At 46.0% G+C, this 25260-nt stretch overlaps 1 protein-coding gene across 4 annotated transcripts in view; it reads right to left on the minus strand.

The window, feature by feature from the left end:
• Positions 1 to 5999: 5999 nt before the first annotated feature.
• The window catches only part of PITX2 (paired like homeodomain 2), a 43414-nt gene continuing 24153 nt past the window's right edge, over positions 6000 to 25260 (minus strand). For 3 of the 4 annotated variants that reach the window (XM_034442285.3, XM_034442284.3, XM_087875564.1), the window contains exons 4-5: positions 11819 to 12024; positions 6000 to 7539 (exon numbers count right to left, since the gene is read on the minus strand). In XM_034442285.3, the coding sequence (XP_034298176.1) occupies positions 6976 to 7539; positions 11819 to 12024 (770 nt within the window). In that variant the 3' untranslated portion in view covers positions 6000 to 6975. Of the gene's footprint in view, positions 7540 to 11818; positions 12025 to 14414; positions 16353 to 25260 lie in introns of those variants that run through there. The other variant, XM_034442283.3, reaches the window with a different exon arrangement.

Consider the following 25260-nt stretch of genomic DNA (forward strand, 5'->3'; position numbering starts at 1 on the left):
TGTTTTAATGGTTAATTGCTCTTCAACTCAGCCAAGGTTGAGTATTTAGCAGAGAACTATTTGGGCGCAAAAGGAATTTGTATAAGCCCCAAATATAACCTTAACAGTCGATTTTTAGGGAGCGGGGAATATTAGACTGAGTTTGGGTTTTGACTGTTTGCAGTGCCAGGCGAACTTAAATGAACTTCTTCAGAAAGAAGTTGTACTGAACATAGCAAGACTTACCTCCAAAAAGTTAAGGAATTGCAGACTTTATGAATTCCGTTGGTCAATTAAAGATCACTGCATCCCGTCAAAGGTACAATCCCTCCCTCCCTCCCTCCCTCCCTCCCTCCCTTCCTTCCTTCCTTCCTTCCTTCCTTCCTTCCTTCCTTCCCCTTCCTTCTTTCCTTCCTTCCTTCCCCTTCCTTCCTTCCTTCCTTCCTTCTTTCCTTCCTTCCTTCCTTCCTTCCTTCCCCTTCCTTTCTTCCTTCCTTCCTTCCCCTTCCTTCCTTCCTTCCCCTTCCTTCCTTCCTTCCTTCCCCTTCCTTCCTTCCTTCCTTCCTTCCTTCCTTCCTTCCCCTTCCTTCCTTCCTTCCTTCCTTCCTTCCTTCCTTCCTTCCTTCCTTCCTTCCTTCCTTCCTTCCTTTTGTTTCCTCCTTTGGCTAATCCATTTCGCTCTTTCTGTCTAGAAATGCTAATTCTATTCTCGATCTACAGATGTCCAAACTTTTCCCCAATACCCACCCCATCGTTGAATTCAGAACCTAGCCACATTCAGACGACCTGCACCTTCGGAATGGCTCCATGGCTGGGGGAAGACGAAGTCGGGGAATTAAGGAGTCCAAGGCGCGGCTCTGCTTCCAAGCTGGAACATTTCCAGGCCTTGCACGCGCACTGGGACGCGCCCAGCTGTCCCTGCCTGCCTGCCTGCCTGCCTGCCTGCCTGCCTGCCTGCCTGCCAGGGCCTCCGAAGGCTAGGCAAAGAGGAGGCGAGGGCGGCGGGAGAGTTGGTCTCCGGACTAAAAGGGTGGGAGGGGCAAGGAGAGAGGGACTCTGCCGCCTTTTTTTTTTTTTTGTGGATTGGGATGTGGATTCCGAGCCAGACAGCCCTGTTTGTTCACACGCCTGGGCTCAACCGTGGGGATCTCGCTGGTGTTTTTAATAGACTCCTCAAGGGAGGAGCAGCAACTCCAGGCGCTTAATTGATGGCCTGGTGCTTAAGACGTGCAACTTTGAAAAGCAATGTGGATTTCTTCTTTAGAGTCCGGGCTTTTACTCTTTCTCCCCACCCCACCCCATCCCATCTCTCTGCATTCTTCTGCCTTCCCTCCTGCCTTCCTGCCCCAACAGCTCGCTCTGTTTCCAAGGTTGCCTGTGATAGAGGGAGGGAGGGAGGGAGAGAGAATGAGAGAGAGGGAGAGTATAAGAGGGAGAGGGGAGTGGGAGAAGGAGAGGGAGAGAGGGAGGGGAAGAGAGAGAGAGAGAGAGAAAGAGAGAAAGGGGGAGAGGAAGAAAAAAGAGAAAGAGGGGGAGAAAGAAAGAGGGGGATGGGAAGAGAGAGAGAGAAAGAGAGAAAGGAGGAGAGGGACAAAAAAAGAGAGAAAGAGGGGAAGAAAGAGAAAGAGAGGGATGGGGAGAGAGAAAGAGAGAGAGAGAAAGGGGGAGAGAGGGGGAGAGAGAAAGAGAGGAAGTGGGAGGGAGGAAGCGAGAATAAGAGAATGAGAGAGGGGGAGAAGGAGAGGGAGAGAGGAAGGGGGAGAGAGAAAGAGAGGGAGAAAGAGAGGGAGAGGGAGAGAGAGAGGGAGAGAGAGAGAGAAAGAGAAAGAGAGGGGGGAGAGAAAGAGAGAGAAAAAGAGGGAGAGAGAGAGAGGACATAGCCATCACCCTCTTTCCATTTCTGGCCGACCAAGGCATGCAAAAAGCTCCTGGGAAGGAATAAATGGCCATGCAGAGCCAGAAGGAGGAGGAGGAGGAGGAGGAGGAGGAGGAGGAGGAGGAGGAGGAGGAGGAGGAGGAGGAGGAGGAGGAGGAGGAGGAGGAGGGGAAGGGGAAGGGGAAGGGGAAGGGGAAAAGAAAATCCCCTTAAAATGAGGCAGGGGAGTATCATTTCCTTCACTCCTCTACCTGCTGGCCTGAAAACAAGGTTCTCTCCCATTTTAGACAAATAAAATGCAAGACTTTTTTTTTTTTTTTTGAGAGTCAATCAGGGTTCACGAATCGAATTCACAAGATCAGAATCCAGCATGAGGATTCATTGGGTTGGATGTATGGGCTTACGCTCCATTGCCAGGAATGAGATTACAACTACCCACTAATAATAAGGCTGCGGTCCTGAAGGAAGGCGGTTATGTGGGAAGAAAGGCCCACTGAAAACTACGGGGTTTAATTCTGAATATAGGATCAGTCTATAAACTGCCAGTCTTTCATCCCTGAATGGCAAATAAGCCATTTTGTCCGAAACTTGATTCTAAATCTCCTTGATACTGGAAATCTGGAAATCTCTGTTTAAGTCCCACCACTGCATCCCAAAAGGAATGGGCCACACTAGAAATACATCTGAATGAACAGATTGGGCGGAAAAAGAGAGGTCGTGGCCAGGAACTCCCTTCTTGCTCTCTATGAAAGTGCTGGTTCGGGTAGGCCGCCATTGGATTAATAATTACCATTCACTTAATCACTGATGAACGGAGGAGAATAACCGTAATAAATATCTCCCAGATCCTTTCATCCCCCCCCCCAATCTGAAGTATTGACAAGAGTGAATCAATCGATAGCAAACTCCTGGCGATGGAAATAGGGTGATAAGGAAGAAAATTCCTCCATTCAGCTGCCTTTTAGCCTCCCCACCCCTACGCCTGCCCTGCCTTTAGTGAGGTTGGGGCTGCGGTGAATGCAGGCCACTCAACCTTCCCCACCACTAGGCCTTCCCCTGCTCTTCAGGCCCTCTAATGCAGGGGTCTCCAATCTTGACAACTTGGCAACTTTAAGACTTGTGGACTTCAACTCCCAGAGTTCCTCAGCCAGTTTTGCTAGCTAGGCCTTCCCCCACTCTTCAGACCCTCTAATGCAGGGGTCTCCAACCTTGGCAACTTTAAGACTTGTGGACTTCCACTCCCAGAGTTCCTCAGCCAGCGTTGCTAGCTAGGCCTTCCCCCACTCTTCAGACCCTCTAATGCAGGGGTCTCCAACCTTGGCAACTTTAAGACTTGTGGACTTCAACTCCCAGAGTTCCTCAGCCAGCAAAGCTGGCTGAGGAACTCTGGGAGTTGAAGTCCACAAGTCTTAAAGTTGCCAAGGTTGGAGACCCCTGCTCTAATATGTTGGACACTCAATCTCAGCTGGGAATGGGGAGACTTGCTGTCCCACGCATCTGGAGGGCACCAGGTTGTGGTCCAAACTGCATCTAGATGAAATTCAGGCAAGATCGATCTTCAGCTGTGATTTTTTTTTTTTTAAATCTCAATATTCAAACTTTTGAAATTTGACAAACGCGCATGTTTCCATGGATCTACTTTTCAATTTGGTCGAATAGGTCACCTGTCTTTTAGTGCTGATTTTTTTTTTTCCTTCCTCCCACAAATTAACCCATAAAAACGACACATTTTGGCTTTTTTAAACGTTACCTCCAAACCGGAAGATTATGAACTTTTAAGTGATTCAGAGTATCCCGCCACGGGTTTGAATTCGGAAGCTTCAGCGTTTGAGGTTTTTGGGCTGACGGTCCCATTTTTTCTTGGTCTGGACACAGAGCCCACGCCTGTTTGAGGGCCTCTCTTTGCAGATTAGGAACTAGAAAACCAGCCTTCAGTGAATCCTATTAAGTGGCGAGGGGTTTGTGGCAGTGGTGAAATCCAAATATTTTTTACTATCGGTTCTTGGCCAGCGTGGCAGTGGAAGGATATTGCAAAATCTCCATTCCCACCCCACTCTGGGGCCAGCCAGAGGTGGTATTTGCCAGTTCTCTGAACTCAGGGCCGGATTTTCCTATAGGCTAACTAGGCTTCAGCCTAGGGCCTCAAGATCAAGAGGGGGCCTCAAGATCAAGAGGGGCCTACATTCAAATTGTTAGCAAAATTAAAATTACACTTTCACTATAGGTGAAAGGGCCTCATAAGTGGAATAGCCTAGGGCCTCTTTTCATCTAAATCCGGCCCTGTCTGAACTACTCAAAATTTCCGCTACCGGTTCTCCAGAACCTGCTGGATTTCACCCCCTGGTTTGTGGGCGGAAGGGGTGGGTAATAACAGGTCAAGCCAAAAATGGACGGTTGAGTTAAGTTTCCTGGTTGCTAGATTTGCAAGTTTGCTTGGGCAGAGGCGACTTCAGGTGCTGGGCACTTCCGGCTGTCCCTTTGCAATCTTCCTCCCTTCAGGTCCCCTGCCCTTCCTTCGCTGTCCCAAAAACAAGATGCTTTCGTGTCCAGGCAGGGTTTAGTCCGCTGTGGAAAAGAAGAAAAGAAAGAAAAAAAGAAGAAGAAGAAAAGAGAAGTTGCTCTGTAGGGCCTGGCCACCACCAGCGATGGACTTTAGTTGGGATCTTTTCTCTCTCCCTGCTTGTCAGCCGCGATGCGGGGCAGAACAAAAGCGAGTCTGTTTGCTGGGATTATCGATAAAGTTACAACATTAGCAAAACCCACACAACACACCCAAATCTGGGCATCCGGGGAGAGGTGGGAAGGCTCTCGGATCTGGGTTTTCCAATCCTTTTGACCACGTCCGCTGTATGCACGTTGGATCTTTTCTTTCTTTCTTTCTTTCTTTCTTTCTTTCTTTCTTTCTTTCTTTCTTTCATTCTTTCATTCTTTCTTTCTTTCTTTCTTTTTCTTTTTCTTTCTTTCTTTCTTTCTTTCTTTCTTTCTTTCTTTCTTTCTTTCTTTCTTTCTTTCTTCCTTCCTTCCTTCTTTCTTTCTTTCTTTTTCTTCCTTCCTTCCTTCCTTTCCTCATTTCGTGTTTTTGTTAGTTTTAAATCCTTTTAGCTCTTGCCTGTCCCTCTTGTGGGAACCTCCCGGCTCAGAGTGCTGGCGGGCTAATTCGTCCTGATTTGTGCCATCCTGCCGCAGACATATTCAAAAGCATAATCCGGAATGGTTTTAAGAACCAGTAGCTCTCCAGATCTTAGTAGATCCATCTCGCCGGAAGCCAAACGTTGCAAACCAATTGCCACACCGCCCCCCCACCCCCACCCCGAAAAGGAAAAAAAAACAAAAAAACCTCAGCCGCCCCAGCCTAGCCCGTTTATTTCCCCCTCCCCCACTGCCGGTCCACAAGGGAATCGCGGGTCATTGGGGTGGGGCTGGCATCGATTTGGGGCAAAGGTCTGTTCCCCTTTAATTAACGGAGGACTCTCCTTAAAGGGGGCGAGGGAGAAAGAGATAAACAAAAACAAAACAGAACTCCAGTGAGGGAGAAACTTTAGGCTATTTGATCATTTTATTGGTCAGTTATTTGTACTAGGCACACTCCGGCCAAGGTTCAAAACTTGTAAACCTCCAGGTTTAAAATGGCTGGCAGAAGGGCGAACTCTGCCACGAGAATTTAAATTCCGTGAGGCTTATACTCCAGAGCAATCTCTGTTTTAAGGCTTCTTTCCATTTCTTCGTGGAAAGTCGAGAGAATCGAACCTCTTCTGGATCAAATCCATTCGGGTATTGGTTGATTCGATCCATGAAGGTAAAGGACAGGCCTTCATTCTCTCGATCCTGGAAAACACCTCCATTTTTATTTATTTATTTATTCTTTGCAAGACTGGCACTTTATTTATACCTCCTTCGTGCCGTTATGCCAGAGACAGGGTCAGAGGAAAAAAAATCAGGCATTTTCGAAGTTCTCAGGCTTAAAGACTCTAATAAAGGTTTCAGGGGCTTTTTTTTTTTTTAAAAAAAAGACCGAAATAAGATTCCTTCTCCCTTTTTAAGCAACAGGTTGGATAAGAGCGAAGTATTATTTTTCCTTAGAACTTGGGAAATCCTCCCTGGGAAATTCATTCAAAATTTACCCCCCAAAAAATCCAGACCAAACTGTATGCTGTATATTTTACTCCCATGAAACACATTTTTTTTTCCAATGTTGTCTGAAAAGGAAAAACACTAATTATACGAAATGTTATACACGGGGTATGTTTTTACATTGCAGTTTCAAAAGTCACCATTGCATCCACCAGAGGTACTATTCTAAAACTGATATTCACACAATGGGACTTCCTTTTTAATAATAATAATATTAATAACATGTTAGAAACATACAGTGTTGCATTTAGTACAGTATATACATTCCCTTGCTCGCAAGCGGAAAAGAAAAAGGGGGGGGGGGAAGGAAAAACAAATCCCTACTCTCTTGTGTAACATGCTTTATTTTAAAGCCTAACTTTTAAAAACACTGTGGAGATATTACTAACAACTGCTTTTATAAAATTAATTTTGACATTTCAATAGATATATACATCCTTTCCCGTCATTTTTTTTTCTTTTAATGTTAACAATGCTAAACATAAAAAATAACAAGCTTATAGGAACATTAAAATGTCATACCATATCCAGTCAAACGTTTGTCCGTATTTTATATATATTTATAATATATGTCCTTGTCTCGGTTGGGAACTTTTCTTTCCCATTTTTTTTTTTAAACCACAACTCTTTCCATTTATTTTAAGGAGCCGAAGAACACCCTTTAAAAAAAGGCCAAGAACGCCGAAATTTCAAGGGTTTCCCTTCTCTTTTTCTCCCTCCGCCTGGGTAGATTAAATTCGGCCGCCTAAAATTACTCCTCCTCTCTCGCTCTCTCCCCACCCGCCCAGCGCCCCGTTTCCTTTGGATTGAAGGTTCGTGTTCTTAAAATGCCGAGGCGAAGAAGCCTCCTTCGTCCCTTCCGACTGTCACGCACGATTGCCTGCCCTTCTTCCCCGCCCTCCTCCCCCCCCTCCCACGCAGCAACGAGAGCAGCCACCCCGAAGCCCGGCCGAAGAGGCTGGCTTCCCCCCACCCACCCCCCCTTTTTCTCACACCGGCCTGTCCACGGCGTACTGGCAGGCGCTCAGGTTGGAGGCCGGGGTCTGGACGCTGGCGTAGCCGAAGCTGGAGTGCTGCTTGGCTTTGAGTCTCAGGCTGGCCAAGCTAGAGTTACACGTGTCCCGGTAAACGTAGGGAGGGGTTGGCGGGGCATAGGGGCAGGCGGGCGTGGGCACGGCCGAATTGAGCGAAGGGTTGCTCAGGTTGTTCAAGTTATTGAGGCTGTTGAGGCCGGAGCCCGGCACGCCGGTCACCGCCGAGGGGACCATGCTGGAAGACATGCTCATGGACGAGATGGAGTTGGGGGGCGAGAACATGCTCTGCGAGGACAGCGGGTTGACGTTCATGGAGTTGAAGAAGGGGAAGCTCTTGGTGGAGAGCGACGCCGAGGTCAGGCCCTTGGCGGCCCAGTTGTTGTACGAGTAGCCCGGGTACATGTCGTCGTAAGGCTGCATCAGCCCGTTGAACTGCGGCCCAAAGCCGTTCTTACAGAGTTCCGCCTGCTGGTTCCGTTCCCGTTTCCGCCACTTGGCCCGCCGGTTCTTGAACCAAACCTTAAGGAGAGGGAACAGAGAGAGGGAGAGAGAGAGGGAGGGAGGGAGAGGAGGAGGGAAACAGAGCGAAGGAGAGAAGCTGGTCACTGTGGGGAAACCAAAGGACCCTAGCATGCTCTCCCCCCCTCTCAGCCCACTGCGACCCCCGCACTACGGGGCTTCCCGGGCTCCCTGAGAGAAGGGGCAAGCGAGCACCACAAACCGGAACCCCACCTCCCCCACCTCCCCAATCCCCTTTTAAAGGGGATTTTATTGGTTTTTATATTTGAATACTGAATTTTATGTGTTTTTTCTATTGTTGTGAGCCGCCCTGAGTCCTTTGGGAGAGAGGGCGGCATACAAGTTTAATAAAATAAAATAAATAGATAAATCTCCCCCCCTCCACTTTTTTGGTGCCGCCCTCCAGCTCCAGCCTCCCTCGGACTTTCCTCATCCAAGGTGTTTTTTTTTTTAATTTTACCAAAAATCTTTTATTTATTTTTAGGCCCTCTTTTTTATTATTATTTATTTATTTATTAAATTTATATACCGCCCTACTCCCGAAGGACTCAGGGCGGTGAACAGCCAAGATAAAATACACATATTACAAACGTTAAAAAAAAACCAGTTAAAAATACATGAAATGCGTTTGGCCCACAAACAAATTCTCTTAAAAAGAATGCAAGTCCTTCAGCTGAGCCTGAACAATAAACGCGCGTGGCGCCGCTTTTCCATACGACAAATACCTTTTCAAGGCTCCTTTACAGGGGAGGTGGGGAGGGGGGAAGAGAGAGAGGGGACAAAAAAAAAAAGAACTTTAAGGGTTGCCCGAACGTGAAATGTACCGTTATTTATCTAGCAAGGGCCTCTCTTTGGCCCTGCCGTTTTCCGAGAGAGGAGCAACCGCTGAAAATCTTTGCATCCTCCCGACCGCACAGATCTCGCGCTCAACAAGCCTCCCTTCCAAGAAAGCCTTTAAGTAACCTGCACGGAAATGTCCAGGCTGGGCTCCAGAGTTTAAAGGCCCAAAGGCCCAGTAAAACAGAGCGAGGTTCTGTTGGCAGAGACCTCCCCACCGCCCCGGAACGCCATTTCCTCGAGATTTCGCTGAGGTCAGCACGGAAAACCTGTTTAGCCTAGAATGCTTCACCTTTCGCACAAGCTGGTCCACGGAGTGAACAGTTTTTGTTCCTCTGGCCTTATTAACATATGTATGGCTACATAAACAACCCCGTCTACCCTGGCATTTACATTCGGATAATAAGCACACAAAACAGCTCGCCTACGCTGAATTTTAAACAAACAGGCTTCTCCAGAGAGCGGCCAATCTCCTTCTCCTTAAAAGGGACAAAAATGCTTCTCCGCAGCTGACTTTGGAGACGGGGAGGACTTTGTTCCTAGCCCCGACAAAAGGTTATGTAGAGGTCCGAAGGCGAAGATCGTTCCTAACAAACTGTGAGACCTAGCCAAGAAAACGTCCCGTGCATCTGCTGTTTAGTTTTCACCCCGCGTTTCTGCCATCTCTCTCTCTCTCTCTCTCTCTCTCTCTCTCTTTCCTTTGCAGTTCATTCAGTTTGATCCGAGTGGTTATCTGGAACAAAAGGAATATAGCTCAATCTTTTTCCACTCCAAACTTCTACCTCCCTTTCCTTCCCCCCAAAGTCTAGAAGTCTAAGGCCAAGGAGGTTAATCCGCTTTAACACCTATTTTTCTACACAGGAGAGGAAGAGACGATCCTCGCGATGGTATTAATAATCCAGAAGTACCTTGAAATTTAAATCTGGTCAATGCTTTTTCTCTCCCGCAGCCCGGGGAAAAAAAAAAAAGAAGTCAACATAAATATATAAATCGACTAGGAAACCTTCTAATAAATCTTTTACCTTAACGGCTGGTGACAGGAACGTCTTTCTTTTCATGTGCTAATCATTAGTAGAGCTAAGCCAGGTCCGAAGGCGGCTGGTTCTCCTGCGCTTTTTTGGCAAACTTTGCTCTTTCTCGACGCGAGAAGGACGGGCGCCTCCGCCGCCAAGACAAAGGCGACAGGCGCGCGCGTCTTTCTCCAATCCACATTCCCAGCTGCCTGCTCGGCCCAGCCGCCCCCTGCGACTTTCTGATGTGGATTGGAAGGGCCAATCTGCTCTTGGGTTGACCCCCCCACACCCACACACGCGAAAGTTCGCTCCAGCCTGACCCCGGCGCCACAGCAACCGAAGCCTAGGCGGCGGTTTGTACTGCTCCGCGCACCCGAAACGCAGAGGCCGCCACTGCAGACAACCTGCAGGGCGGATCGTGTTTCCGCCATCTGCAACGGAGGGCAGAGCAAGAGCCATGCGCTTTTGGAGCAGGGGATCGGACGGCGGCATCGTGCCCAGCTGAAGGTTATATTGTTCAGTTGTGAATAAAGGCCGCTTCCTTCTTTTGTCCGAGGTTTTTGTTTTTAGGCGTTTGGGACAATCCGACAAGTTGTTATAGAGCAATTCAGTCTAGATGTGGTTTACTGCTAACTGGAGCCACCATAACACCCGTAGTACAGTTGGAAATCTCATTAATCGCATCTCCTGTTAGAATACAAACACACGGAGGAAACTTGCCTAGAATCCCAAGGGCAGCAATAGCAACATCTCAAGAGTAACAATTTTACTCTTTAGGACGAACCAAAAGGTGGTTAAAAGATCCCGGAAGGTTGCTTCAATACGTTACTGTACCGCATTGTTTCCGAAAGGACAATTTTCCAAGAGGACGACTCAATTCCAAACCAGCTTAATTGCAAGCTTTTCCGTTTAAATGGTTTGAACCACAGGAATTCCGGGTGAACTGTTCGAGGAAGCCGGAAAAGATCAGCTTCCTCCTTATACTGTGCCATTTTTTCCCCCTCCCCAGTCGCTTGTTGTTCATTCGCATTAAAGCTTGAGTCTCAACCCTTCCGATTTTTAATTCAAAACAACTTTGGGATATGTATACGCTCTGAGCGTTTAATTAATTAAAAAGAGTTAACCAAAAGTATGAAATGGATTTTGGGGTTCATTTGTCTTTCCTAGATTAAATGAACACCAATCCTTTCCATACCGTCCTTTTTTACATTGCAAACGCAACCTTTTATTTTCGTAAATATCGTCCCAAAACAAGGTCTCTTTCCACTCTACTCCTTAGTGGCAAAAGTTTGGAAAGAAACGCGGTTAAAGGTGGAGTAAGTAGTAGGGCTGCATTCAAAAGTCCTCCCTTTTCACAGCAATTTTTTGGAGAGTCTCTTTCACTCTCATCCAAGAAAACAACTGTGTGGTTCACCACTGTTCCTTTTTTTTAAAAAAATAGCTCCTTCTCCTCCTTCCTTTCCATGACTGTATGTGCGTGCATGTATGAAACAACAGCAGCGACAACACTGAAGCAAGCTGACCTCTGCTTCTCCGGGCATCTCTGCCTCCTTCATTTCACTGGCTTCCACTGAAACCAGCGAAATGAAGTAAACTGAATTTACTTCCACTTCAAATAAACCTTGGAATCCAATCCAAGTGTTTTACTTACCAACTTTCCTGACTCCAAGCAGTAGTAATTATTCAAAACCCCTTACGGAATTTTAGAGTCACTAATCCCATCGAATTAAGAGACCCTCACCACAATCTACGAATTTCTGCCTTAAAACCTAAACTCGGTTTACACAGGGAAAACTCGAGCCGCACCGGATTCCATCTGATTTTTCCTACCACGAGTAGCTCTGAACTACAATCTGGATAGAAAAAAACGGCCCTCCCCCTTTCCTCTCCGGCGCATTGGGGAAGCTTTTTCTCTCTCCCCCCCTCCTCTTCCCCCTCCGACTGAGCTGCCTGATCCTGTCGGATTTTAGGGGCTTTTTAGACGGAGCCATAAATCTAAGGCGAGAAGAGGGACGGGGAATAAGCCACCAGAGTTGTGAAAGCGGAGGGAAAGGAGGGAGGGAGGGGGGGGGCAAAGAATGCGGAGAAGGGAGCGTCGCGGGGCCTGGGAAGACGGCCGAGGCCTGGCGTTTGGCGCATTTTGGGCTGGGCGCACGTCGGAGCCTGCCCTGAGCCGCTTTCTTGGCGCAGGTTCCCTTTGCTCCTTCGCATCCCGTTCGGAACACGCCGCACAGTCGGGGCCGCCCATCCATCATCTTCGGAGGGGAAGGCAATCCGTCAGTTGCCTGACAGATAGAACCGAGGAGCTGCGCCGGGCCAAAGCCCGCCTCGCTGGAGGCGAAATCGAAAGGAGCAGCAGCAGCGGCGGCCGCCACCGCCGCCCTTCCCCGCGAAGTCCCGCCCAGCGTTCCCCACCGCCGCTCTCTTACCCTGACTCTGGCCTCGGTGAGGTTGGTCCAGACCGCGATCTCCTCCCGCGTCGACATGTCCGGGTAGCGGTTGCGCTGGAAAGTGGCCTCCAGTTCTTGCAGCTGCTGGCTGGTGAAGTGAGTGCGCTGCCGCCGCTGCCGCTTCTTCTTGGACGGATCTTCGGCGCCCGCGTCCTCATTCTTGCTCGGCTGGCTTTTCTCTTTCTCTGCGGAAGGCAAAGCAGCGTCGGGTCAGGGGCCCCCAGTCGGGGAGGAGGAAAAGGCAAGGCAAGGCGGGGGCAAAGCAGAAGGAAAAAAGAGTCGCCTCGGTCGGCTTCACAGGCCAGCCACTGGAAGTCCACGCGGGGCCAACCTCTGGGAAAGGGCTGCCTGCGACCCGAGCCCGCTTCATTGCAGCCCCCCGCCGCTGAAAATCAAGGGGAGTCGGCGTGAAGGAGCCACAGTCGGGGCGGTATGACTTAAAATGACTAAGAACCACTTTTTTTAAAAAAGAAAGCAGGCGTGTATCTATCCGCAATCAGGTACGGGAGCTTTTGGGGGAGAAGCAGCAGAAATCCGAAGGGCTGCTTATAAAACGAAGGCGCTTCCTTTCCCAGGGAAAACAACCAACCCATCTGAGAAGGGAAAAGCGCCCCGTCGTTTTTGGCTGGCCTGCGTCTGCAGGATGGCTGCCCCACGGGTGAAGAGTGGCTTCCTTGTGCTGTGGATTCTCCCAGGCTTTTGGAAAAGATTTTACCAAAAGCATCGGCTGCAAATGGGAAAGGAAGGAAAAGAAAAGGGGATTTTCCCCCACCACTAAACTACCTGCTTAGACTTGGAACGCGGATTGTGTAAATTAATCACTCCCGACCTGAACGTTTAAACTGCCAGGTCCAAGCAGGTTTGCTGTGATTATTCACAAGGGATTGCTCACCTCATTCTTTCTCCCTTAAGCATACGGTTTTATTGCAATTAAATATATAACTGCCGGTGGTTGTAGTGGGACAGTACAAGTCTGAACTGACAAATCTCCTATAATATAGAACAAGGGTCTCCACAACCTTGGCAACTTTAAGACTTGTGGACTTCAGTTCCCAGAATTCCCCAGCCAGCAGAGCAATCAGCTCCATTGCCCTGGGTTTAAGGCACCCAAAGACGCACGCACAAAAAGTTTTTAAAAGGACGGACAGATTTTGAGAAGACCAAGTATTATCTTGCATATTCTTACGTTTTTTTAAAGACGTGCCCACTTTGGGGACATCCAGAAATTATATCAAATAGTAGGTCGCAAATGGGAGAGTTGATCTCGATTAATACAAATGACCGAAAAGAATAAATGCCGAATATATATATATATATAAAACTGCAATCAGACTGAGAATCCTTTCAAAAAGCAGTTCTTTTACGCACAGCAGCAAGTTTTATGTACAATGGGAACTGCAGCAAATATCTATGAATCATATAGACACCCTGTTCTCTTTAGGTCTCAAGATTGTCCTTGATGTGTTAAATTAAAAGCGTTTCTGAGTTACAACGGCTTGACCTTAGTATAATTTGAGGTAGTCATGCTAATCCAGGGTCCATAATATCCAGTGAAAACCTGCAGTATTCGACTCAGCAGAAGGTCAACTGTATCCGTGGATTTAGCCCCAAATAAATAGATAAATAAAAAGTATGTAGCCTTAACCCAAGACTTGGTGGTTGAACCCCGAACTATAAAGTTGACGGTGTTTACTTGCAAATAAGTCCACTTCAGTTCTTTCCTTCTCCCTGGGCTAAAATACTGTACACTGCATATTCTGACAGATAATTCTGAGCTCTTACACACATGAGCTGCAATTGCAGTTGAACTCTATGCACATTGATTCTAAAATTCATCCAGTTGCTCTCAACAGGACTTACTCTGGAGTAAGCACAGACGAGAGTGGTCTTTCAGCAGCATTTTCTGCCTGGTTTAGCAGAATTTCCCAATGCAGCTTTTTATTGGAAAGTCTCAGAAACTTGCATGGAGGCTTACAGCCAATTTGCTTGCAATCACATTCATTTCACTAATCTCAGATTTGGGGCATCTCGTTATTTCAAGAGTCCCCACCCCCACCCCCCACCCCGCACTTAGTTTCCAGTAAGGAAAGAGTTCCAATAGGAAGCCTTTCAGAGAGAGATGAACTCTGCTTAAATCAGGTGATACTCCTGGGAATTGTTGCTCTGACTGTTTTCACTTTAGCGGGCCGAGCTCCTGTTGGGTTTGCTGCCGGGGCCAACTTCTCCCCCTTGCGAATACCAAGGTTGGCATGGGAGGTGGAATATAAAAATTGTCCCCCCCTCTAGACCAAAACGTGGCAAATACCTGACACCATCTGAATCGCCTTTTCCCCACCTTAAAAAAGAGTGGAGAATTGCTTTTTTTTTTCTTTCTGGTGTTCCTTTGCGATTCTCTCTACCTTTCTAATTTGTAGCTATGGAAATAACGGATCAGGTCCATTGGCCATTATCCCCCCCCCAAAAAAAACCACGCATGCGCCCGTTGCCGCTGTACAATAATGGGGGGAAGAAGAGTGTCTTTAAAGCGAGAAGCCGGGGAAGGTTAGTGACTGGATTGGGGCAAGAAGCGCCTTACCTGCGGCCTCGGGGCTGGAGGTGTCGGAGATGGTGTGAACCTCCAGCCGATGCTTGGCAGAATCCAGGGCCGATCGCGGCTGGCCGGGGGTCAGGGCTGAAGCCATAACCAGAGCCGGCTGTTGCTGCTGCTGGTGATGATGGTGATGATGGTGATGATGGTGGTGGCAAGACGAAGAGGCGGAGGAGGAAGAGGAAGAGGAAGGGGAGGTGGAGCAAAGCTTATTCCCGGCTCCCAAACGCTCCAGGCTGAGAGGTTCTTTCAGGCAGTTCATCGAGAGTCTCCAGCAAGCCAGCCAGCCAACCCGGGCGGCCGGGGGCTGAGCGCTGGCGGAGAAGAACCCCGGCGAGGGAGCCCGAGCCGCTGCCAGGGACAGAGGCTGCCGCAGTCGGTGGCCCAGGAGCAGCGGCTGCTTAAACCCCCTGGCCAGATTTCGCTCCTTCCCCGGCCTCTCAAGCAGCAGGTAGGCAAGTCAATCAATCAATCAATCCCGTCCGGATCTCAAGGCAAGGGAGCTCCCGGGCCGCCCCCGCTGCGCCGAATCCCCCGCCGCATCCGCCACTGCGAAGCCAAGCGCCCCCGCTGGGAGAGCCTGGCCAACCTGAGCCCAAGACTCCCAAGGCGGACGGGGCGCAGGAGACCATGAATAATCACCGAGAGAAAGGAAGGAGGGCGGGCGGGCGGGCGCAGGTAGATCGGAGTAGATCCAAAGAGCAATCAATCGGTCGGTCGGTCGGTCGCAAAAGCAAGCAAGCAAAGCAAGCAATCCCGGAGCGAGCCGCTGGCGTCCTTCCCTTTCCTTGGGCGCTCGGAGAGCCGGGCTCCTCACTGGCTTCCCTGTTTGCCCAACATCTTAAACCCCGAGGCCGCCTTCCCGGGCCAGTGATATCAGGCGGCCCCTTTCTCTCTCCCCTCCTTCCAGCCTTCCCCCCAGCGGTCCAGACTCGCTGCGGAGACCAAGACTGACGCGGAGGGCAGCCAATCGGAAAAGCGCAACGCCCCGGCGCAGGCTATAATAAGAACAGCCTATCAGACACTCGGGGCAAGGCTCAATGGAAAGCTTCGCTGTTCTTCTCTCTCTCCCCCCCCCTCCGCTCCCCAAACCCCCTTCCCTCCTCCAGTCAAGTTTTCAAGCTCTGCGTTGCAAGTCAGCAAAGGGAAAATTGGAAAAATCTAGGGACGGGGGAGGGGATCCGTCGACGAGGCAATCTTCTTATTACCTAAGCTTTCATCCTGGGGGGGGGAGGTTGGGTGGGGAATAACGGGGGGGGGGGGGGTTAAAGCTTTCTCCTGCATTTATTTCGGAGGTGCCTGCAAGAGCTCTTGGAGCCACTCAATAACCCCGACCTAGAAGGCTACGAGCTTCGCAATCGCTCCCCTAGCACCACACAAAAGATTTCCCCCCCCTTAGATTAAAAGAAAGCAGGTATCCCGGAGGTGAAACGCAGCCTCGAGACTTGGTGGGGTTTTTTGTTTTTTTTTGCGGTGACCTCGGACCTTTGTTTCAGTGACGCAGAAGATAAACTACATTTTTTTAAAAAAAAGGACAAGCCAAAGTGACCGAGAAAGAGATGGTCGTGGGAAAGCGTAGGGGAAACTTCTATCCCCTTAGGACCCTCTGTAATTCACGGCTGTCAATTATTATTACACGGAATACATACGGTAATAAATGTCCCCGATTAACTGTGGCAATAATATTGTTTAAAATCCTCCCCTCCCCCTCTCCGTGACTTTAAACTACTGCAGATGATTTGCACTGATCTTAATGTACTTTTTATAATCATCTACCGATCGGATTCTAAAAGATCCTTGTGCTAATCCTAAACACATTTCATTATTTTGTTGATAAGACTGCAAAGATTTGAAGCTAGGATCCATCCCATACCGGAACAAACAGACGTAATTGGCGCTTTGAGCCCCTTCCCCCCACCTAAAACCAAAACTGAGGTATTGTCTACCTGTTTTAATATGCCGCTGCACTTTTTGCAAATTTTTTTAAAAAAACTCCCTAACATCCTTTTGCTATATTTTATTTTACAATAATGAAAACCAAATTAGAATAAGAAGAATGAAAAAAAAAAAACAACCTAGAAATAAATCGGATGTGCCGAAAACTTTAATTTGGTTTTCGCTTGGCACTTAAAACAAGCCAGGTGAGTGTCCTGGTCATCGAGATTCGCCCGCAGAGACAGGACTTAAAATATATCTTTTATTGAGGCGTCATTGGGATTTAACGCTGCGTGTTTTTACTTTGCTGGAATGACGTTTCCCACCCGCAAATACAGCCTTGCAACTTGTGGCAACAAAATCGGGGTTTAAATCTCTTGACAAAAACATACGCATTTGAGCCAGCCTGCCTACGCAGGAGCAGCCCCGCATTTTTTTTTTAAATTTGATTTATATGCCGCCCTTCTCCGGAGACTCAGGGCGGCTTACAATGCGCTAAGCAATAGCCTTCATTCTTTTGTATATTTATACAAAGTCAGCTTATTGCCCCCACAAACTGGGTTCTCATTTTACCTACCTTAGAAAGTGAACAAAAACTAAGTAAAACAGAAAAGCGCTCTTCTCCTGCCACCGCTCTCTGCAGGTGAAATGGGCTATTCTTTGTTTTTCGGGTTTTTTTTTTTTAAGGGTGGTGTTATATTACAAACTTTAGGGAAAGGCAAAGAGAATCTCGGGTAGACTTTGCTTCTAGCTGGGCTGCAAAGCCTGATCTGTCCTTCAGTCTCTCCTTTGAGAGTGCGGGGCAGTGTCAATACCCCAAAGCAAGGCTGTATTTCTCTATCTCGCAATCCCCCCCCCCGTCCATTATGGTACCGTCGGTTACTTTAAAAGGTGCTTTGCATTCGTTCCTTAATAATCCCGGGAGGGGAGGGGGGGGGAAAGAAATCCTTTTCACTCTGGATTCCCAGTTATTAAACCCGTGGAGTTCGCAGCAGCGGTAGCAGGAGGATTGACTCAGCCAAAGAGCTCAGATTCGCAGGATTGGAGTCCGGTTTTCGGGATGCGCTCACTTCCAGCAAGCCGTCGCTGATCCCTTGGATGTTTCCATAGGGAGAATGCCTGAGCCGGTCGCTTTCACCCCCAGCCCCATTTCCCCCCCACCCTCTTTATGGAAGGTGGGTGCTCGCCCCTTTTGTCGCCTTCCCCGCTATACCCCACGTATAATTTTAGCAGTATAGCTAAGGGGAAAAAAAAGCAAGTCTCGTTAATTTACATGCTGCTCATTATCCGCTCATTAAACGGCGGAGCTTTATCCCTGCGATTTGGCAGCGACCTGCCTCTCCTCGGGACCCCTCAGCGTTTGGATGCAGACAATTCTCTTACATTTGTAGTGGGTTTTTAAGCTGATAAGACTCTAATTTGCTTAAGTCTTTTAAATAGGGGCTTTCAATGATTCTAGCTCTTTTCTTATTGGATTGCCTCTAATTCCCCCAAGATCATAAAGTATATGTATAAAGTAAATAGTTTCTCCCTAAGCACCGCCGGCAGATGACCTATAAGTAAATCAATAAGAATCCGAAGCTTTTCTCCACAATTTGTTTACTAACCATAGCCCGGTTCTCCTTAACCTCCCAGGGCTACGAGGGGGCTACACACGCCGCGTAAATCCCTCCAAGCCTTATTAGAAGCAACGGACGGTGCGGCCGCGGCAGAAATTACTCAGTCGTGGCGCAGTTGAGAACAGGAGGCAGAAAAATGCCGCAACCCGCTTCCCCCCGCCTCTCCCCCGCAGAGAAACAGGGAATTTCTCCTCCAAAGTTGGGAAAAGGGAAGTAAGTAAGAAGACACGAATGAGCTGGAGAAAGGCTAGCGCAGATCCAGCCCTTTGAGGTTGGGTGAAGGAATATCGCCACCCTTTCTCTCATCAGATTGAAAATGCCTCTTTCCGCTCGAAGGGATGCCTTCTCAACCCAAGAGCATCCTAACGCTCTTATTTAAAGCCACCCTAAAGATACACCCCCGTCTTTTATTAAGTTAAGAGGGAGGGGGAAACCATTCCAAAGGACTTTGTATTCACAAGGGGCGATTACAGTAAAGCTACCCAGAAGAAGGTACAGCGCGCTTAGCACCTTCGCTGGTTAAGAAACCGGCGCTCGCCCTCCGCAATCCTATAAATATATCTACACAGAAGCCGGCGCCGCTGCTGTCAGTGAGACTTCCAGTTAAGGGAATATAAGGAGGCTGCTTTGCCAATTTTGAGTTCAGAAGCTGAAGTGGAGACGTGGAAACGCCGGTTTTGAAACGAAGCACAAGCGTAACGCTGTTGCTACTCCTGAGAAAAATGCAGATCCCGTGGATTTTAAGAAGACTAGCCATAGCAAATCAAGGACAAGAGAGGTGTTTAAACCCGGTTAAAGTTGAATTAACGGCTTTACATATATTACAGAATATGGCCCAGGAAACTGTACATGGTGGTTTGAATTCGGAAGAGAATTGTTACCATGCATAGAAATTGTGCAGCAGAACAAGCAGACCCCATCCTGGTGCCCATGGGTGGGTTGGATTCCAACCCTTATAATCTCATTGACATTTCAACACGTTTTGGAGGGCACCAGGTTAGGAAAGGCTCCTGCAGGCATTTCTCTATCTAGTTGAAGTGAGGGCATGGCAGCCTGAAATCCTATGGTTTCCTACTTGATTGAAACCCTCCTTGAGAATCTGGATTTAATCATCTAATCTAATCTTTCAGATCATGAAATCGAATTACTCTTAACTGGTAGCAACTCTCAAATAGAAGAAGCCATTCACAAACTCTCTCCTATTTTGAGGTGGATTACTAGGGTTGAACCTGGATCGTTTCTGTAGAAAAGGACCCACACTTTACCATTAACTTGAGCTATCGTATTCCAAAGCACCAGCCATGGGAAAATGGGCAATCGTATTTTCTGAATGGCTACCCCATCCAGACTTCGAAAGCTTAGACACACACCCAAATTTTGAGTCAAAGACCAGCAGATGGCAGAACCATCCTAACAAATTTAAATCAACGATGATAATGAAAGTATTGATAATATTAATGATAAACAGGATCTGCTTCTGGACAAAAATCAGGAAAGGAAATGGGCCGCTTGAAAATGTGAAAAACAAACACACAAAAAGAGATTGATTCTGGAAGACATGGTTGGCTTCCCATATCATATTTGCCCAAAAAAAGTTAACTAATCCAACATTCTGAGTTTTCAGAAGGCTACACTAGTATAAGTGTTTGAATAGAATAGAATAGAATTCTTTATTGGCCAAGTGTGATTGGACACACAAGGAATTTGTCTTGGTGCATACGCTCTCAGTGTACATAAAAGAAAAGACACATTTGTCAAGGATCATAAGGTACAACACTTAATGATAGTCATAGGGAACAAATGAGCAATCAAATCAAATTGATGGTTTAATCATGTGTCATGGGAATTTGTTCATTGCTGTAAGCATGTTTTTGAATCAGCCATTAAATAGTTTCTTTTGGGTTATTTATTTATTTCTATCCCACCTTTATTATCTTTACAAATAACTCAATGCAGTGATCATGTCTTATATCCCTTCCTCCTCCTATTTTCCCACAACAACAACCTTGTGAGGTGGATTGGTCTGAGAGAGAACGACTGGCCCAAAGACACCCAGCTGACTTTCATGGCTACGGAGGGACTCAAATTCATAGTTTCCCAGTTTCTAATCTGGTGTCTTAACCACTAAACCAAACTGGCCTTTATCATCTTCATATATTCGCAGTAATGCTCCAAGGCGGCTTCCATCAAATAAACATCAAATCCAAATAAAACACACCAGCATCATAAAACAAGAAATACCCACGTTAAAAAACAACAACAACCAATAACAGTGTAAAAAACATGCCATCAGTGTTCAGAAACACACCGCAGACTAAAACAGACACTGCAGGAAAGGCTAATGCGTTAATGTTTTATATTCTTTCTTAAAATGGTGTCATGGGGAGACCATTTGCACTGTACAACCATTATGCTTTAGCTTGTTGCCTGAATTCAGTTTGTCGAGTGCCTGGTGCAACCTTCAAACTTCGTAGGAAGTAGCCTTATGCCAAACCAAGCCAATAGCAGAGTATTTTCTACATTAAAGGCAGTGGGTTTTCAACTCCAGGTCAGGGGTGGGTTAGAACTTTTGGTATGTTAAGAATCTGCTCTGTCCTTGAGAAAGAAATGTTGTACATGGGCAAGATGGGTTTCATAAGATTTGCTGTTCCCGCCATCATTGTATTTTATCCAGATCCACAGCCAGATGTGGTTTAGTGGGCTTTTATAACTAGACTGACAAAAGCCACCAATCTCATCTTTGAAAAGTGAAAGGGCCAAATCCCTTAACCTGGTAGCTCCTGTCCAAGGTGTGGCACGTGGCATAACTTTCTTGTCCCTCATCTCAGTAGCTTTTCATTCCCACTCATCTACATTTTTTTTAAAGAAATAAGTCTTGCTTTGTATCTCTGACATTGGGGCTGCAAAATAAGAAATAGGGGCAATGCCAGTTTCAACTCACTTCTTACAGTCACCGGCTGGAGCCAATGGGAAGGTCTCTTGCTCAAATGCCAGAGGTATGAACTGCATGGAAGCACGCAGTTCTTCTCAAGCACTCTTGATCTTGGGCAAGACTTTGTTTTTCTCAAAGAGGTTTGCATAATATTGTTTTTTTTTTATCTGCATATGTATTTTATCCGAAGCTGTAATCCTGTGCTGTTCCTTGCATTGATCTGTGTGGGATACATTTTTACATAAATGTTACAAAGCAAGAACCATCTCTGTTGGTGGTGATGGTATCTCACCCAGGTTTCCTCTCATGCCATCCAAATACTGTCCCCTTAAAGCAGAGGTCTTCAAACTTGGCAGCTTTAAGACTTGTGGACTTCAACTCCCAGAATTGGCTGGAGAATTCTGGGAGTTGAAGTCCACAAGTCTTAAAGCTGCCAAGTTTGAAGACCTCTGCCTTAAAGCATCTCATTAGGGATCTACCAAATCTAGGCAATAATTAAGACATGGTATGATTTCTTGTCTTCCCTAACACCACCCTAATTGGTCCCATGGTTCCAAGGTGCCTGCCCCAACCCCTTCACTGAGAGAACAAGGCAATCCAGTTATGCTAACAGCAGCTGGAAAGCTGGCAGGGAAGCCACCTTTCCCCACGGCGGTTCCAAACCTTACATTAGAGATGCAAGTCTGTCATATTAAAATTAAACAAACAGACAATTGACTGATAATTAATAGACACCCTCTTTTGTGCTACACTTTAGCGCTCATATCATTCCAGGGAAACGAGTATTATTTACTTTAGTGCCATTTCTAAGTTGTTTAGATAGTTTCAGAAAGTTGGATCATCAACCGTATAATTCCCTGACAATGGTAATGGATAAGAAATAATTAATATTCTAAAGTTGGGAGAACACAAACCTACAGAGAGATAACAAAAAAAAATTAATATCTTCTCGTGGCTCTTAGAATGAAGTGATAATTTTGTAATGAGCTCTTGCTACTACTCAGGCACAGTAGTAACGGGTATGCAAAGGGACATCTAGTATTTTCAAACTAGTTAAATATAAGCTATAAGGAGTTTGAAATGATGAGTTCCATGGATTCAAATTACATTCTAGTATCTTAAGTGGACAGAATTATGTGACACAGAACAGTTCAAAAAGTCCTTATAAATTCTTCAAACAACTGCCTTTTAATTAGGAATAAAATGTTGAATCTTCAGAGTTTGGAAATCCATAATCACTGATTTTACTGATAATTTTAAAGGGTAATTCAGTGGCGGTTAATTCTCGCCAGTAAATCTCAGAATTGTGCTATTTAAAATACAATACACTCTTCCCATTCTTTTTGTTTCTATCACATCCTTCCTTCAAATAGATTGGATTTGTATTCATAATGCCCTAAATTACGGTATCTTCTGAAGAACCTTTTAATTTAGTTTTGATTAGCCCAAAGTCATATATGCAACTCTTCGATGTGCCTCTAACAGGTACGTAGTGTTAGGTTTCAGACTTATAGAAAATAACTGTAAAATATTCTGAAGACTATGTTTTGAAGAATGACACACACACATCAAAAATGAAGTGAAATAAAGAACTGTATTGCTTGCTCATATGATAACAGACCCACAAGCATGTTCCTTACTACCATTACAGGTTTCTCAATTTTCTAATTCATAAAAGTTTTTCATAGGTCCATCCCCCATGATGTTCAGAGCCAAAAGTAGACAGGAGTGACTTCCATGGTAGGTGGGTATGAGGGCAGGAGATGCACTGTGGACTTGAGGATACTTCAGGGCCCATCCTAGTTACAGATCAGGGAAATGAAAATTGGTCCAAACCACATGAGATTTGCTAATGGGCTTTTTTCATCCAAAGCAAATGCTAAGCAAAATCAAGGGCCAGCATGTTACAATGACCAAAATGTTGCATTAGGACAAAGTACAACCTAGTTCAGATTTGCTCTCATACAAGAAATTGTGATCACGATATTCTCCTTGTTAAATAAAACAAATAAATAAAATAAGGCACGTAGCGTAGCAGAATCAGAAGTTATGAACACCATGCTATTCTTCTTTGTTCATTTCTACAACTGGAACTTCAGTTGAATTTCATTTCGTCCTGTTTTCCAGAGCTGCAATTCCTGAATAAAGCTTATTTTTCCAGGAACTGGATCTCTGATTAATTAGGATCACATGATGGAAGCCAGACAGATAATCTTTGTTTAGTATGTTGGTCAAAACAATAAAGAACATGATGAGTCCTTCAGGACTAACCATGTTATTATTATTCAAGAGAAACCATTTATTATTTTTATCAAAAATTTTTCCATCCTAGATTTAGGAAATATAGTCTATTTCCAGCTTGTGCTACAATAAAATGATTACTCCTCAATTAGCACAGAACTCTGTTGTTTTAGCTTATGGTGCAAAAGGTTTTTAAAGCACCCTCGTGGGTGTTCCTTAAATCATTTCCCGGGGCAACTAATCAATGTGAAATAAACAGGGGTCTTTTTTTCCTGCTTTCACAGTCACCACTTCAGCACCAGAAGAACCAATTTTCTCCTAAAAGCTCTACGGACAAACTGCAAAGCAAACAAACAACACCTACCCATCTACCTTGGGTGGGCGGGCAAGGAAGAAGCTAAAGAAAGATTTCAAATAAAATGCCAACGAAAAGGTAGGGAAGAAAGAAAGAAAGAAAGAAAGAAAGAAAGAAAGAAAGAAAGAAAGAAAGAAAGAGGAAGGAAGGAAGGAAGGAAGGAAGGAAGGGGCCAAACCAGGGTGGATAAAAATCAATGATTTTTTTAAAAAAATCAAAAAAATCAGATTTTTTTGATTTAAATCTGATTTTTTTAATTTAAATCTGATTTTTTTTATTTGTATCGAATTTATTTTAATAAAAAACTTTTGGGGTAAAAATCTATTGTAAGATAGTTTTCTATTTAAGATACATAAATAATTTAGTTTATTCAGCATAAAATGGAGCTTAGTTATGTAGCATGAGGCTGTATATTCTGCAACACTGGGACTATCGGTGAGTCAACAGTGGGTCAAAGGAGTAGCAGAGATGACAGTTGCTCTTTAAAAATTATGATTTAAATCGAGTTGATTTAAATCAAGCCTTTTTACTAGTGATTTAAATCACAATTTAAATCAACTAAATTTAAATCAAATCCACCCTGAGCCAAACCAAGTTAGCTGGTGGGAAAGAGAAATAATAATAATAATAATAATAATAATAATAATAATAATAATAATAATAATAATAATAATATCCAGAACAGAAAGAACAAACAAACAGAAAATAGGGAGGAAGGGAAGGAAGAGAAGAAAGGAGAAAGGTCGATAGAGAAATAATAGCTAGCAAGCAAAAAAAAAAAAAAAAAAAAGACTGGATGTCTTCCCCCCCTCGATTTTTTTTTAAAAATTCGGTGGTGAGATCTCACGCTTTTCCTATTCATTCCCTCCCTGATCCCTAGATCGGGGGGGGGGGTCTCGAACCTTGGCCACTTTTAAGACTTGTGGACTTCCAACTCCCAGAATTCCTCAGCCAGCAAAGCTGTCGGAGACCCCTGCCCTAGATCCCTTGTTCCCAACCTTAGCAACTTTTAAAATGTGTGGACTTTCAGCTGGCTGGGAAATCCTTGGAAGCGGAAGCCCCCCCATCTTCAAGTGGTCGAGGGATGAGAAGCGCTGCCTTCGACGCGCAAGCCTTTGGGCGACGCTCGCTCTTCGTTCGATTTAGGTCAGTGTTTCTCAACCTTGGAAGCTTGAAGATGGGTGGACTTCAACTCCCAGAATCCCCCAGCCAGCGCTGCTGGCTGGGGGATTCTGGGAGTTGAAGTCCACCCATCTTCAAGCTTCCAAGGTTGAGAAACACTGATTTAGGTGGTTCTCAATGCTTTTTTTTCCAGCAAGAAGAACCCGTGGCCTTTAAAAACAAAAACAGAAAAACAGCGCGGAAAAAGAAAACGGGGGCTCCTTGTCTTTCGCCTTTCTCGGATTACCAGGCGATTCACCTTGATGAAGAACCATTAATTACACCCATTCAGTCAATATTAGGAAGGCGACGGTGATGTTTTTTTATTATTATTATTATTTTAATTTTTAAAGGTAGGGTTAAGGAAGGAAGACCTCAGATCGCCCCATTCCCGTTGCGTAGCGGCCATTGGCTAACACGCTGAGCATGTCAAGGTCGGCAGTTCAGCGGTTCGAATCCCTAGTGCCGCGTAACGGGGTGAGCTCCCGTTACTTGTCCCAGCTTCTGCCAACCTAGCAGTTCGAAAGCACGTAAAAAAATGCAAGTAGAAAAATAGGGACCACTTTTGGTGGGAAGGTAAAAGCGTTCCGT

Source organism: Pantherophis guttatus, chromosome 8, assembly GCF_059756535.1.
Source record: "Pantherophis guttatus breed Tessera chromosome 8, ASM5975653v1, whole genome shotgun sequence".
Taxonomy (NCBI): Eukaryota; Metazoa; Chordata; class Lepidosauria; order Squamata; family Colubridae; genus Pantherophis; species Pantherophis guttatus.